This window comes from Panthera onca, chromosome C2 (assembly GCF_046562875.1).
Source record: "Panthera onca isolate mPanOnc1 chromosome C2, mPanOnc1 haplotype 2, whole genome shotgun sequence".
NCBI lineage: Eukaryota > Metazoa > Chordata > Mammalia > Carnivora > Felidae > Panthera > Panthera onca.
The window spans coordinates 68,640,992-68,657,597 of NC_138347.1; the positions used below are offsets into that span (position 1 = coordinate 68,640,992).

The 16,606-nt window shown below is 38.5% G+C and overlaps 1 protein-coding gene across 3 annotated transcripts in view; it reads left to right on the top strand.

The window, feature by feature from the left end:
• Positions 1–264: 264 nt before the first annotated feature.
• Positions 265–16,606, top strand: part of SEC22A (SEC22 homolog A, vesicle trafficking protein) — an 80,713-nt gene continuing 64,371 nt past the window's right edge. The window contains exons 1-3 of one of the 3 annotated variants that reach the window (XM_078453069.2): positions 265–349; positions 1,047–1,176; positions 6,062–6,262. In XM_078453069.2, the coding sequence (XP_078309195.1) occupies positions 6,081–6,262 (182 nt within the window). In that variant the 5' untranslated portion in view covers positions 265–349; positions 1,047–1,176; positions 6,062–6,080. The other 2 variants (XM_060639767.3, XM_078453070.2) reach the window with 2 other exon arrangements.

A 16,606-nucleotide genomic window follows, 5' to 3' on the forward strand; every position in this document is an offset into this window, starting at 1 on the left:
GACGAACTGACTCCAGATACCGGCGACCAGCAGGAGAGATTAGCTTCATTTGTGAAGGACAACATTAGCTGTCACCAGAGGACTTTGCAACGTCTTGGCGCAGGTGCGTGAAAAGCTGCCAATCTTTCCTGGAACGGGGCGGGACAAGCTCGGACCTGGGGAGGGGGCGGGCCAATGTGTCTTCCCACAGACACTGATTGGCCTGGGCGGGCCGAAGGGAGGGGGCGGGGCTTGATCCCGCCAGGCGCCAGCCACGTTGGACGTGGGGCTGCCCCGAGGAAAGGCCACTCCCTGGCCCCATAATGCACTGCGGGCGCGTCACTTGGAGCGGCGGGTCTCGGCTCGACAGGTACGACCTGGCCCCTCCCAGTTCTCGTTCCTCAACCCTCTTAGGGTCGCTCAAGATTGGGTCCGTTCGCTCTCCCTCCCTCCCGCCACGGCTGTGACCCTCGCCCTCGCGACTACAGACCTCCCGAGCAGGAACCCAGCGCGTGCCTTGGGGGGCGGGAGCCGGGTGGTTGGAGCTGCGGAGCATTGGAGGGGTGGGATTGCGGGGACTTCTTCCCCTTCAGCTTAACGGGGCTGTGGGGTCGCGCGAGTGGCAGTTGCCCCTTGGCTGACCTGTCTTGGGTATGGGACTGCTCAGGCAGGGGACCCCGGGTGAGGGACAGTCGCTGTGGGCTGCCAGCAGTGGGGGGCATTCCCTGGCGTCCAGTTGCTAGAAACACGGCCATCTACCTAGGCTACTTAGGTGGACCAGAGAGCTTGATGTGGCATTTCCTATTTTTTAAAAACAGGGTGGGATTTGAACTAGTGGCTTACTTCGCGTTCAGTGGGGTTTTAATGAGCATTGAGCCCAGAGATTTGACCTCGTTGGCCAAAGAAGCCTCTTAAGGCCCGTTAGTGGCACTTTGGGTGCAATGTGGCTTATAGGAGACCTGAGCAATTGGCTCCACAGATGTAAGAGGGCTCCAAAATAGGAGGCCGAGCCCCAGCTGGCTTGAATCTCTCTGCCAGCGAAAACAACTTTGGACTTTTCTCCTCAGTTTCCTGGATCACCCTCTTGGGGGCAGTTGGAGAGCTTGAGAACCAGTCCCTCCTATGCCTGTACAGCCAAGGCAAAGTCCAGGGCTAAAGTGTCAGCCACCAGACGCGAGATGTAATCCCATCTCACAGGTGGAACAATCACTTTTCTACATTCTGAATTTGCTCACGTGCTGAGATTATAAGGAAGTAGTACTTGAAACAGTACCAACACTTTCCATTATTGAAGGTTGTATTTCAGTATTTGATATGTGTGATCATGCCCTAAATTAATGGGATATCTGGACATTTCTTATGTTGAGAACCATGATAACCAATTTAGTACCTTTGTGTGTGTGTGTGTGTGTGTATGAATTGATTTTTTAAAAATCTATGTTTTATATCGATGTTTAAAAGAAGCCTAGGTCTTTTCAAAGGGGTGCCTGTGACTTTCCAAATACCTGAGTAAGAAACTTGAAAACGTTGTGAGGCAGTATCTCATAGGGTGGTTAGAGTTAGGCCTGGATCTAAATCTGTCACTTGCGAATTTAAGAATTGAATAAATTTCTTAACTTTTCTGAGCTTGAATATCCTCAAAGGAAAAATGGAACTGATAGTACCTATCTCATAGGTTATTGGAAGGCTTAAATCAGGTAGTATATAAAGTGCCTGATAATTAGAGGGCAGTCAGTAAATTAATAATAAGAAGCAATATTGCACTTTCAGTCTTCAAGGTGATGTTTCAGGTTCTTTATGTAGCTCTGTAAGGTAGATACTATTAGTGTCTTTAAAATAATCCTAGCAGATACGTGCTATTAGTGACCACAATGTATAGGTGAGCAAATTGAATACAGAAAGGCAAAGCTTGCCCAAGTTTACAGTTAGCACATGGTGGAGCCAGTTTTTGAACCCAGGCACTTGTTCCAGACTCCATCCTGTTAACTGTTATACTGCCTCTTACAGAAAATGTAAGGTGGTCTTTTATTATTTCAAAGAGTAGCTAGAAAGCTTCTGTATCACTGGCTTCTTGCTCCTTGCTGGTTTAAGGAGACTGATGTAGCACAGTGATACAGAGATACAAGATACTTAAGTTTAAGCACCAGTTCTGCTGTATATTCGTAGTGACATTGAGAAAGGGACCTTCAGTTTCCTCATCTGTAAATGGAGATTATACCTACCTCACTGTTGGGGACTCACAATTTGTGCATGTATTGAGGGCCCTGTTCCTAGATATGGGTATCTACTCTGGAGCCTGAGGTCTTATACATACTTTGTAGTACAAGCACCTATAATAGTATTGAAGGCTTCTGGTAAGGTGGGGGCATAGGCAAAGCCATAAAATAAATTCTGGTTGTCCTTGGCACTCTTTCCCCTTTTCCTCTTTTAAGTTCTGTCTTTCAAGTGTCTTTCTGTTAACCTATGGCTGTTGAGTCCTTCCCTTTTCACTCAATCTTGCTCCCACCCTGTGTGCCATAATTAGTATAGCTTTCTCCCCCCAAAACCCCTGCCCCCATTTCCACAGATCTCAGCCAGCATTTTCAATGAAATATGTACCAAGGGAGTGTTTCCCATGCAAGATAATTTGAGTATAAGCAGATGAACATTAAATAATTTCCCAAAAAATTAAACACACACATTTGGATGAAACAAAAAAAATTCTCTAAATTAGAAAAATGTAACACCTCAAAACTGATTTCACAGATATTATTGCTAAGGATAGGGCAAAAAATAAGTCAGCTGAAAGGCTGCTTTAGGTAAATAATAGTACAAGTGCAATGTAGATATAAGAATTCTGAAAAGGATAGTTGGATAATTAAGTTTGGGAAATAATGAACTTAAAATATGAGTGGTTAACGCAATATGAAATGTTTTACTTATTATGAAGGCATCTTGTTGAAAGTAGATATAAAATATACTTCTGTATTGGATTTTGTTAATTACTTTTTGAGAAATTGCCTTCCTGGTGGCCCACAGTCATTACCCCACAAGGTTCTGAAGAAGAGATCAGCCTCTAGGTAAATGTTTTCCCAGACCTACCTAGATTCTAATTTGGGCTTTTTCCTTTAGCAGTTGCTCTTGAGGAAAGGATATGCAGGTCAGTACCCAAATCCCTATGAGTTTTCTGCTATCTAAAGACAGATTTTTTTCAGGGTTAAAGGTGAGGGAAAATGGATCATGCTAAAAATATACCTATGGCCCTGATAAAACTACTATTGCCCTGAATCTCCCCATGCAAATGTTAACCTCTTGATTTCCTTGGTTCCTCCCAACGCTTCCTTGGTTTCCCGACCACCACTGTGCCTAGACTCTAAAGGTACTCTAACCTTAGCTTGGTCTTCATGTGGGTGGATACCTTTTTCTACTATCATAATCCAGATGAGATTGGAGTGTTGTTTTTTTTTTAAGGAACTGCATTAAGAATCCAAGATAGAAAGAGAAGGGAGGTATTAGTTGATAGAGGAGAGATTGCTTATCCTAAAGTGATTGAAGTCCATCTACAAATTAGTTAAGCCTGACATTATTCATTGGACAGTCATACTAGTTTCTTTTGTTAGTTCACTGGTTTGGATGTTAGGCCAAATGACTCTGGGAGGAAGAGATTTAACTTTTTCTCTTCAGAAGAATCTTATCTACTAATAGAAGCAATTTTCTGACAACCTTTTAAGAATTTTGACAGGGACTATCAGTGCTGTGTTGTGCTTTTGGTTACAAGCCCAAATGTATTAGGAGTATCTGAAATGCAGGTTTGTCTAACAATGGTTTTCTAATTAGCTAAGTGGTGGTCAACACAGGTTGTGTTGTGTTTGCTCTTTTCATCTATTGATGATTCTTGGGGGTAGGAATAGCCTTTGGCATAGTCCCTGGCATTTGGTATGTACTCAATGAATGTTTGTTAAGTGAATGGAATTTGCAGGTTGGTATTTGTTTCTCAGTATATGTTAGGAAATATGAATCATATCTTTCTGTTTTTAATTCATAAAAGAGTAACTGACAATTACATGAAAATTGCCACTCTGTAATAAAGATTATTCTTAATATTTCTGTTGAGATCCTAGACAGATCAGGCATAAAATAATACAGTCTAGTTTTAAATACTAAGAATATAGGTGTTTGGAAAACTAGAAGTCACAGCCCTGCTCTCATGTTGATTCCCCGAGTACTTATTGTGTTGCAGTAAACTTTGGGAAGAAAACATTTTATGTTTAAATAATACATGCCTAAAGGTATGAAGTAAGACATTTTCCTACTTTCTTATTCTTAAGCTAAATATCATAATTATGGTTTAATAAGCAAAACATAGTAACAGTTTTTAATAGGGGTTTTTAGTTTAGATATCATCCTTTGAGGGAACCCAGCTTTCTCTTGCTACTGCTTTTAGAAAAGGAAAGAAACTGATTGAATAGAAAAAAATAATTTGAATATGTCATGTTGGAACTTTTGTTGGAAGATCCCATTATGGTAAAGGGTAATTTAATTTCTGTTGGGTTTTTTTTTTTTTTTTTTCATTTTAAACGAATGGAGAAGAAAAATATTAAAGAGTAAGAACATGTTAATACCTGTCTATTCCTCTCATTTCCCCATGAAAAGATGATGCATTAACTTTGTTATTTGGGTTAATGTTTCTAGTCAATTACCATCATGAATGGATAGTCACATTTTGACTTTACATAGCAACAAAAGCTAGGAGCTGTAGTACTAATTTCCAGATTCGGTACCAGATTGGTTTTCTGCGACATTTTAAAATATTCTAACTAACTCAGTTTTTCATTTTTGGAATGAGATAGTCTTGACCTATCTGAACAGGGCAGGTAAGGGTTAATTTAGTCCCTGAGATACAATATCTTGAAAAAAGCTATGAAATTGTTAGCAAATTTTTCAGTGTTCACCGTTGCCCCTACTGCTAGCAAAGCAGTATTTAGTAGCATTATGCTCTGAAGGCCTGTCAGGAAAGAGTTATCACTTAATTTCAGACTGTGAACATGTTTTAATTTAGTGTTTTTGAAAGTATGATCTGTAGAAACTAAACATAGCATTTACATGGGAATTTGTTAAAAATGGAAGATTCTCAAGCTCCACCCCACAGTCAATGGATCAGAATTTGGGGGTGGGAGGAGGTTCAGAATTCTGCCTTTCTGACCAAGCTTCCAATAGTTTTTATACAAGCTAAAATTTGAGCAGTATTATATATCTTAAATCTAAGTTTCCGTTTACCTGATTTCTTTCAGACCTGGCCTGTGAAGTCCTTTTATCTATTTTTATGAAGCATGATCAGAATATAATAAAAGAGACCATTATGATTTTCTGGTATAAAGAGATTGAGAGCAGTATTAAAACCACTATTCCTTTAGCTTTAAGATTTACTATGAATAATTTTTTTTTTCTTATTATAAAGGTAATATATGGCCATTGTGGGATATTATGAAAATTTAGGAAATTATAAAATAACAATCACACATAATCCTGTTTTCTGGAGATAAGCATTATTATAATTTTGGCATGTTTCCTTCTAATATCTATTTCTCCATTTATCTCTCCCTTCTTTTTGTCTTTATGGAAAACAACATTTGCAGTTTTTATCCTGCTTTTTTCCTAATATAAGGATTTTACCACATTATTAAACTGTTTTTTTACAAACATAACTATTGTGCTTTATATTCCATCATAGGGATGTATTATAATTAACCATTTCTTTTATTGTTGGATGTTTAGATTGTTTTTGGCAATTTCTATGAAAGAATGTCTTTCTGTTTAAAATGTCTGAATCTGATTACTTCTGTTAGGATAGGGTTATATATTGTGGTCAAAGGGCATAAATATTTTTAAACTCTGTTGAATATCACCAAATTAGTTTGAGTAAATATTTCAATATTTACCTCTGTAGATACTTATGAGAACACCAGAAAGAAGCAAGTATTATTTTTTAAAAACTAATTTATTAAGGAAAGTGTAGTATGTCATTGTTTTAATTAGTATATCTTTGATTATTAGTGAGGCGAATAGTTTTTTTATCTAACCCAAATTGTTCATTTTGTTTCAGGTCTTCCCTGCTGGTTGAAATGTCTATGATTTTATCTGCATCAGTCATTCGTGTCAGGGATGGGCTGCCACTTTCTGCTTCTACTGATTATGAACAAGGCACAGGCGTGCAGGAGTGCAGGAAGTATTTTAAAATGCTCTCGAAGAAACTGGCTCAGCTTCCTGATAGATGTACACTGAAAACTGGACATTATAACATTAAGTAAGACTTCAGTTTGCTCTCTTTACCGAGTGGTTGCCATCCGAATGAAATTTAAGTGGTTGCAGTAAAAATCAGTGAGTGATTAGGAAAGTGTGTTCAAGTCAAGAATCACGTGGTTCTGAACTTATACAAAGCAGTAGTCATGTCATTGCCCCTTTTGCAGTTTCTCTGTGTTTAAATCTGGCTTTAGAAATTTTTATAGTTTTGTAGATCGAAGGTATTTTATAAGTTGGTCACTAGGTTATTTATTGGTGTTCTTACATGCCAGGCAAACTGTAATGGGAAATACAAAAAATTGTACATGATACTTTACCTCAAAGAACTTAAGAAGTTTACATTCTAGTGAGAGAGGATAGCACTCATCTGTATTTATTGTATATAAAGATGGTAACACTGGGTGATGGGGTAGAGTGACTTTATGGTAGTCTAGGGCTTCTCTGAAAAGGCAATATTTGAGCAGAGACCTAAAAGATGAGAAAAAAGATGGTCGTGTGAAGGATGCTGTGGTTAAAGAACAAGGCAGAGTAATAGCTAGTGCAGAAGACCTTTGATATTGATGAAGGGATGGAAAGAAAACCAGAGATGCTGAAGCAGTATGGACAATTAATACAGTGGTGGCAGAAGCTGAGGTCAGAAAGGTAGGAATGGGACAGGTTACATAGAGCATTCTAGGCTGTGATAAAGAGTTTGGATTGAGTCTAATGTAATAGGAAGCCCGCTGGAGAGTTATGTAATGTGGTTTTGGCTTTGAGTAGATCATCCTGGCTGCTGTATGGAGAATGTGCTCTAAAGGAGAAAGAGTAGAAGCAGAGAGATCATTTAGGAAACTCTTAAAGCAGTTCATTTAGAGGTGATGGCTTATAACTTGAATGACAGTGATAATGATGAGAAATGGTTGGATTGGGGCTATATTTTGGGAGTAGCACCAACAAATCTTCCTAATGGATTGTAGTGGGATGTGAGGAAAAGAGAATAATCAAGAGTTGCCTCTAGATTTTTGGCCTAGAGAATGTCCATAATTACTTGGCTAATGGGGCTGAAATGAGTAAGATTGGAGAGTGTATGTTTTTTGGTAAAAATCAAGAGTTCTGTTTGGACATGTTAAGTCTGAGATGCCCAGTAGATATTCAGGAGGCACTGTCAGGTAGGCAGCTGGATGTGTAAGTCTGACATTTAGTGAAGAAGGACAAGTATGGAGATTTAGATTTGGGGGTCAGCTTATTTATAATTAAATCCATGGTAATAGATAAGAACCCCTTGGGGAGCATGCACATGAAACAGAGGCAATTAACTCTTCAGAAGTTTGACACTGATTTTGCATACAGAAAGAATTCAGATAAGGACAGGGTCCACAAGGATATAATTAAGAGAGGGCTTCATTTTTGAGATGAGACACGAGCCATGTCCTGAAGAATTCATAAGATTTGGTTAAGGCAGAGAAGAGGGTGTTTCAGGTGTAGAGAGGAAAGGCAGAGTGAGTAAAGAATGACTTAGCACTGGGAGTACATTCACCCATTTGACCTGGTGTAGTGAATGGTGATTTAGGGATAGTTATGGGAAATGTCAGATAATTAGTGTGAGGCCAGATCCTGGATTTCCCTGAAAGTTCAGACTGAGGGATGTCACTTTGATGTAATAGGTTAAAAGAAGCTGTTATTGCAGGTTTGAGGGAAGTGACTTGGTAAAAAACAATGCTGAGGCAGTGAAGTGGAAAGTCTGAGAAAGAGATTAACTTATAATTGGGGCCTGAACTAATAAGATGTAAGTGCAAATGGAAAAGAAAAATGCCAACCACAGAGACACTTCAAAAGAAGAAATGGTCAATGAGCCTGATAAGATGGAATACCAGAGATGAAGAGATGGAATACCAAAGATGACTTAAACCTTGGAATTGGACACAAAGAGGTCTTTGGAAAGGGTTAGGCTAGGCACTATCTTGGGTATTTTACATGAGGTTGTGACTAGGCAGTCCATTGAGATGGGTAGAGATTTTGGAATCATTCACATAGAAGTTGAAACTGTGAGGGTAGAAATGCCCACTGAGTTTCTGAGATGCCCAGAATAGACCCTTACAGAATGTCCATAATTATTTAGATCACCTGGATAATGGTAAGATCATTGAATTGGGTTTTCAAAGGGTTTAACTGGAAAATGTGGTGGTGGTGATGGTTAAAATATATTTAAAATGATGTCTAACCTACTTTTGTTTTATGGAGAGAAACTGGAAACATTTTAATATTCTGTTTAATAGGCTCTTTTAGTACCGTTGGTCATTATTCTGAGTTTCAGTTGATATTATATAGTATAGTAGACACATGTCAGAATTATAGAAGATCGTTTGAATGCATATGAATTCTGGCAGATATCCTGGACTTTAAAGAACAGCTTTTTTTTTGCAAGTGGGTTTTCTTTCTGTATTCTCTTCAAAGTATAGTATCATGTAGTAAAATTTTAACACTCCTCCAATTCTGTTTTGAGTTCTAGATTTTGTATTATTTCTTTGTACCTCATCTTATTCCACAAAGGATGTGAGGCAGTTTACAAAAAAATATAATAATTCAAGAGCACAGGAAAGAGAATCACATAAAGGTAGAGATAAAGATAGGAGAATAATAAACTGAAGTAACATTTCCTTCTGGAGATGCAAACTGCATAGTCCATTCATTTGTTGAAAAGGACTGCAAATATTGCCCTGAGCTTCCTTATGGCCAAAACAAAGGAGGAGGATGAATCATTTACAGGCTACAGTGTCCAGGGGATAAGAACATTGCTCTTCATGTTACTGAGACCTGATGTATGTAAAGAGGGACAGCATTTGGATAGCATTCTTCCAGCAGCCATAACAATGAGCTTATGATTTTTCTTACAATATTCCTCAGTGTAAGCAAATGACATAATGCAAAAAGCAATTTTATGAGAGAGAGTTTATGAGTGAGATGAATCAGCAGTGGTCTAATCTGGCCTGATCTGACAATTTTGAAATGTCTAAAGGAATAAATAGATTACATGGCCTTCAGAACCACACCTAGAAAAGCCTATATGCACATTATTTTTGTAACCAAGTTTTTTAAAAGGATTGAATAGTAGATAAGTTTAATTCTAACTCTTGACAAGAACCTGGGTTTTATGTATTTTCTATCATTGATTAGAGGACTTGTTCGTTGTTTTCTAGTTTATTGAGGTTTTCATGCTATATGACAGTACATTTAGACTGAATTATAAAATCCCTATAAAATTGGGGGTTTATACATTACCTGAGTATTTAAAATTCTCTTGTGACACCTCTTTTTCTAACTACCCATGAGCTTGCCAGATAAAATTTAGAGATTTGCAGTTACAGCATCATAGCATAGCCTGAGACTGGCACTAGGCTGCCTGTCTGCCTTCTTGAAGCCCGGCCTATGGCCTCCTTTTTCTTGAATCCCCTTCCTTGCTGCTATTATTTTATTTCTCTCATGATCAGTCCCTTCATACATTGCCTGTAGAACTTACTTGACTTCTTTCTCATTTATATTTTTCATATTTTAAATTTATTTTTAAATTTCTATATCCTTTCTCTGTAGTTAGATAGCTCACTGAGATAATTGATCTGCTCTGGCTTATAAATGATTCCTCATCTCTTAGCATTGTGGTTTTCAAATTGGTGTAGAAATTGAGGTGCTCTTTGCAGAATACCACTGAGAACCAAAACATAGTAGCTAATAAGTATGTAATTATATGCTAAATCAGATGGTAACTTGCACTGGATTCTAGTGCAGTAGGTAGAGAAAAACCATAGAGTTTGAGAAAAAAATTGGGAGAGTAACATTTTAAAATTAAATTCCTCCCCTCCCCCACACCCACCCTGTATTAGGAAAATGATGAACTTTACCACATTGTAGTGGCTGAATACTTGAGTTCAGCTGATGGAGCCCATTCTGTGGAGCTTATGTTGGCACAGTGCCTTGCGCATAAGATACTAGCTGCTAAATGAGGGATGGTTGTTTTGGGAGTATGGTAGTGTTCAAAGTGCCATAGAGTTAAGTCTTCATTTTGTCAAAATACTTCAGTTTGCCTTGTTGGTTAGTGGGTGGTTGAGGGGGTGCATAATTTAGTTTTGTGATTTCTTCTCATGGTCCAGTTGAATCTTTGAACAACATGGGTTTGAACTGCACAGGTCCATTTATAAGCTAATTCTTTTGAATAAGTATAGTATAGTACTGTAAATGTATTTTCTCTTAAGATTAAAAAAATTTTTAATGTTTAGTTTTGAGAGAGAGAGCACACGTGAGCTAGGGAGGAGCAGAGAGAGAGGGAGACACAGAATCTGAAGCAGACTCCAGGCTCTGAGCTGTTATCACAGAGCCCACTGTGGGGCTCGAACCCATGAGCCATGAGATCACTACCTGAACCAAAGTTGGACGCTTAACCGACTGAGCCATTTAGGTGCCCCTCTCTTATGATTTTTTAAATAACATTTTCTTTTCCATCACTTATTGTATGAATACAGTCTATAATACATATAACATACAAAATATGTGTTAATTGTGTTACTGGCAAGGCTTTCAGTCAGTAGTAAGCTATTAGTAGTCAAAGTTTTGGGGAGTCAAAATTCATGCTGTTTTTTGACTGTGCAGGAAGTTGGCGTCCCTAACCCCAGCATTGTTCAAGGGTCTGATGGTACAATTCTATGTAAAACTTTAAGGAATTTATCTATTCCATAAGTTGAAGGAAACTTCCCTTAAATTGTCATAAATGTTTAATATATAAACCTATGTCAGAACTTAGGAAACAATAATAACTAAAGCAATAATTATGAACCATATGAAATTAAGTCGTGTCATGTGGGATCTTAAAATTTTGAGATTGGTTTTGGGAGTTTGAAAATCATAGTTGTACATTTTGAGGTCTCATTAAACATTGAGATACTCCTCTTATGAAAATGTAAACCGCTTTGGGAGGTCAGTCATACTCTACTGTGAATTTTAGTGCAAGAAATAAAATTTCTTAGTTCTTTCTTTCACTGTGAATTCTTTTTAAGTCTGATAATGTCTGTGAGCTTTATAGGTTCTCTCTTTACCTGAGTCTTTACTTTCTCTGTATTTGTCCACAAACTACTATTGCTAGCCAGGAATGCTATTTTAGGCTTACCTGCCTTTTGTTTTTAGTTTCTTGCAGTGCTTTTCTTTCACTCTTTGGTGCTATTTTCTGATTATAAGAATAACAACTTCAACAATGACCCAGTTATTAAGTACCTGCAGTTTCCAGGCACTTTTCTTACGTTATCATTCAATTTTGCAACAGCTCTTTTGCATTGTCCAGGGCAGACACACAACTCACACTAGCTTAAGCAAAAAAAAAAAACAAAAAAACAAAAAAAAAAACGTTCTATGAAGGCTAGGTTGGCTTCTGAGTTAAATGGAGCCAGGGACTCATGTTGTTATCAGGAATATTTCTCTCATTTCTTCCCTCTCTCTCCTTTTGCAGATAGGTATTCTCCATGTATAGGAAAACACTTTACTGCCAGCTGTAGGCATACTTCATTTTAGGTGAGCCAGCCCTCTCCCTCCATGTTTCAGGGAAAGGACTTTATTAGTCTGGCTGTGTTGTGGCCCATTTCTGGAATAGCATTGTGGCCAGAGGGCTGAGGTACTTTTGGTTGGATCCTGGATACATGTCCACCCTTTGGATGAGCAGCTTTACCAAAGTCATATAGAATAGGTAGTAGAGCTGGAGAGAATTCCCCAAAGGGAAGGAGAGAAGGGTTGTTGGACAGTTAGCCATTGTAGTACTACCACTGCTTTTTTACAGATGAGGAAACAGACTTAGGGACTTAAGAAACTTAATCACAGTCAGAAAGCCAATAAATGGTATATATGAACCATAGTCTTTTAGCTTCAGCATTCACATTATACTCTGGTAAAAGAATTGCCTCCCTTTACCTTTAACCTCTCTCTTTATAAGGTGCATGTGTAACTCTCCTAATTCTTTTTACTTTTTATGGAGAGAAAAATTAACTAGGGAAGAGAATTAAGTGAAACTTATCCTCCCCCCTCCTGTTTTTGGTTGAGAAATAATGAGGAATAGAGTATGTGTGAAGTCTAAAATTGATGAGCCATGGGGTGCCTGGGTGGCTCCATCAGTTAAGCGTTTGGCTCTTGATTTTGGCTCAGGTCATGATCTTGTAGTTCATAAGATTGAGCCTCACATTGAGCTCTGTGCTGATGGTGTGGAGCCTGCTTGGGTTTCTCTCTCTTCTCTCTCTCTGCCCCATCCCTGTTAGTGTGCGCTCTCTCTCTCTCTCTCTCTCTCTCTTTCTTTCTCTCTCAAAATATATATATATATATATATATATATATATATATATATATATATATATATATATAAAACAGCTTTTCAACCACATACATGTTAAGTAGGCTTTTATGAACTGGTTTTGGAACCTCATTTCTCTTACAATACAGTTTTTGTGGAAAAATGAGTTCTAGGTGCCATAAAGTTTTGGGATACCACTGAGAGGTAAATGAGGGATTACCTTTGATTGATTATCTTAAAAAGTCAAGATTTCATTCTTTGTGGTGTGAAGGTGTTAGAGTTAGTGGGAGAGCATGAATCAAGGGATAGATTAACTCTGCAGAAAAGAAAATGAGGGACTTCATAGGCAGATTTTTCTTGCTGTTTGTTTCATCCAAGGTTTGGATGGTGTAATCCTTTGCCCACTTAAAATTCTCTGATTCTCGTTTTGCTTACTGTTATAAGTTGCTCTCACCTGGCATGCTGCATATTAATAAATATTTTCTTACATAATGGGTTTAAAATTAGTGACTAAATGGGTCTTTTTAAAAATTTTTTTTAATGTTTATTTATTTTTGAGACAGAGAGAGACAGAGCATGAACGGGGAAGGGTCAGAGAGAGAGGGAAACACAGAATCCGAAGTAGGCTCCAGGCTCTGAGCTGTCAGCACAAAGCCTGACGTGGGGCTCAAACTCACAGACCGTGAGATCATGACCTGAGCCAAAGTCGGACGCTCAACTGACTGAGCCACCCAGGCGCCCCTAAATGGGTCTTTAAAAAAATTTTTTTTTAATGTTTATTTATTTTTGAGAGACAGAGACAGAGGTGTAGAAAGAGAGAGGGAGATGCAGAATCCGAAGCAGGCTCCAAGCTCTGAGCTGTCAGCACAGACCCCAGTGTGGGGCTTGAACCCATGAGCCGAGATCATGACCTGAGCCGAAGTTGGATGCTCAATTGACTGAGCCACCCAGGTGCCCCTAAATGGGTCTTTTATTCATTGGATAATGTATTCATAATTTATCTCTTCACCAGTGGAGGATAATTGAAAGTTGGCCACATAAGAGAGGCCTAAGTGAGAAAAGAAGTTCCTGGTAGAATGCTGCACATGGGAGACACTCAGTGTTACTGAGTTTTCTTTCTGGTTCTTTCTGCTCGCCCAGTGATGACACAGTCATGCTTTCACTTTATTTCCTATTAGGCATATTTGGTGATAATAAAATCTGTAAGTTATACTCACTTTCATAGTGTCCAACTTACTCTTATATTTAAAAGTTTAAGTGCTTTATTTTAGGGAATGGAATTCAGCATGAAAGGTTCTGTTTCAAAGATAATAATTTTCTTGGGATGCCTGGCTGGATCAGTCGGTGGAGCATGCAAGTCAAGATCCTGGAGCTATGAATTTCACCCCCATGTTGGGTGTAGAAATTACTTTATTTTATTTATTTATTTTTGAGATTACTTTAAAAACATATGTATAAAGTTTAAAAAATAATGATCTTCTTACACTTAGCAATTTTAACAGATTAGAGATGGCATGTCCTTCTGGAGAACTTTTCTTCACCCATGAAAGCTATTCACAGGGCAAATGAGGCTACAAAGGATTGACAGATTTTCTATGTGTAATGGTACAATGGTACGTACCATTGTAGGGAATACAAATGTTAATTATTACTGGCTCAATTTATTAATAGTTTGCTATATACATTGTCATTTAGCATGCTACAAAATGCAGTTTTATTTTCTTGTTTTGTATGTTGTTGTTTTGAGTGCATTTACAGCACCTTATTGCAAGTGCCTGGCAGGCGGAGATTTGGTCTTTGAAATCAGAGTCTGTAGAGTAGAATGCTAGACATATGCATGAGAGGTGCTTTGTATTTGCTGTGGGGAAGACCATTGCTTTCACTCATTGTTTACTTTGGTACATCAGGCCACAGTTGTCCTAATAATGTCAGTGTTTCATTGGTGATGTGTAAAATTTCTTTGACAGTTCATAAATAAAATCAGATACTAGAAAATGCTTAATGTTTAAAACTGCTTATTTTATTGGATTTTAGAAATCACTTGAGGTATGGCCTGCTTGGATACATGACAGAATTAGCTTTTTTTTTGTTTGTTTTTTTAAAAAAAAATTTTTTTAACGTTTATTTATTTTTGAGACAGAGAGAGACAGAGCATGAACGGGGGAGGGTCAGAGAGAGAGGGAGACACAGAATCTGAAACAGGCTCCAGGCTCTGAGCTGTCAGCACAGAGCCCGACGCGGGGCTCGAAATCGTGGACCGCGAGATCATGACCTGAGCCGAAGTCGGACGCTTAACCGACTGAGCCACCCAGGCGCCCCCAGAATTAGCTTTTTAATGAAGTGATTGAAAGGGGTAAATACGCCTTATCTGCAGTTTCAACTTTTCTGTCAGCCTTACCTGTTTAAGACACACTTGATCCTAGAAGGCCCTAAAGAAGTTCCTACTGTTGGGGGGAGGAACCAAAGATGCAATGAGCATGGATAAATTCCTTGGCCAGAAGAAAGACAGTTGCTCTAAAGACCAAACCCCATTGGTACCAAAGCCCAGAAATAGAAGGGAAGTAAAAAAGAAATTAGAGCAAAGTAGGAAGAAAACAATGGCAATTTAAAAATTGTGCTCAGGGTGTTGACAGGAAAAATGTTGGTGTGTGTGTGTATTAGTAATGTTCATGATAAGAGGAGAGTAGACCTATCTAACAGATATGTATAGCCATCTGTAGATGAGTAATTCTGCATGGTATCTGAGAACATCTCTGTCTTTAGGGGAATGTTGAAAATTCACTGACCTGAACCCTAGAGCCTTCTTGGAACACTGGAAGAGGAGGTGAAGTTGTACTCTGTTCTGTAAAATTTACTCAAATATTTATTGAGCTTCTGCTTTATGTAGATACTTTGTGTAGACACGGCTGGGCTGTACAGTTATATGTGCACAATATGTTGAACAAATTAGTGTGTAAATGAGTGAATGAGTGACGTCATCTTTGCACTCATATTCACTAATTTTTTGAGCACTTATTGTATCCTAGACACCAAATATTTTAGTTGCTAAGAATACAGTGGTGAACCCTACAGAAATTATCTCTGCTCTTATGGAGCATAGATATTAGTGAAAGAGACATTACAACAAATAAACATATGAATATCTAATTACAAACTGGGCTAGTTACATGGAGAAAAATAACAACTGCTATGATACAACCATAAGGGTGCGATGCATTTAGATTGTGTGCTCTGGGAGGGTCTTTAAGTCCAAGAATGATGAATAGGATCAACCATGTCAGAATTGGAGCCATGATAGAGACAGGGTTGGGTTGGGAGCATTGCAAGTAGGGAAGACAGAATTCATGAAGTTTCTCAGGTTGGAAGTTGGAGGACCGGGAGTAGGTTGGTATCCCTTGGATCTGAAATGACACTAGTGTGGCTGGAATGCAGAGAGGGAGGAGTGGAATTGCACAGGAAGTAGAGAAGTTGGCAGGGCTTCCTGAATATCCTTGTAATACAAGTTCCCAAATCCTTAAGATTCATTACTTTTAATTAGGGGGGGAAATAGAGATTGATTTGTAGCTTGAAAACATGAAAAAAAAGTTGGTGAGTTGGCACATAATTGGCTCATCTGTAACAGAGGGAAGTTAGTGTTGCATTGGGAAAGAATGTAGGCTTTGGAGTTAGAACTAAGTTCGTCCCTGCTGTGCTTCTTAATGGTTGTTGTGGCCCTGGGTAAGCTACTAAACATCTCTGAGCCTCTGTTTCACCATCTGTAAAATGGAGATAGTGATGTCCCTTTACTGTGAGAATGAAATTAAATCAAATACATATATAAAGCACTTAGCAAAGGGCCTGGTTCAGACTAAATGGTCAGTATACTATATCTGCTGCTGTTACTACTAATCTTCTTTCTCCTCAAGGCAGAAAGGCAACAGCCAGATTGTAAAATGTGAGCCAAATGAACCTAATGGACATACTAAAGCTTGCACAAACTGACATGCCTGTAGTCATTTTAGACTATATCATATAAGGAGTTATCCGTGAAAGGGTAGGAGTCTTTGAATT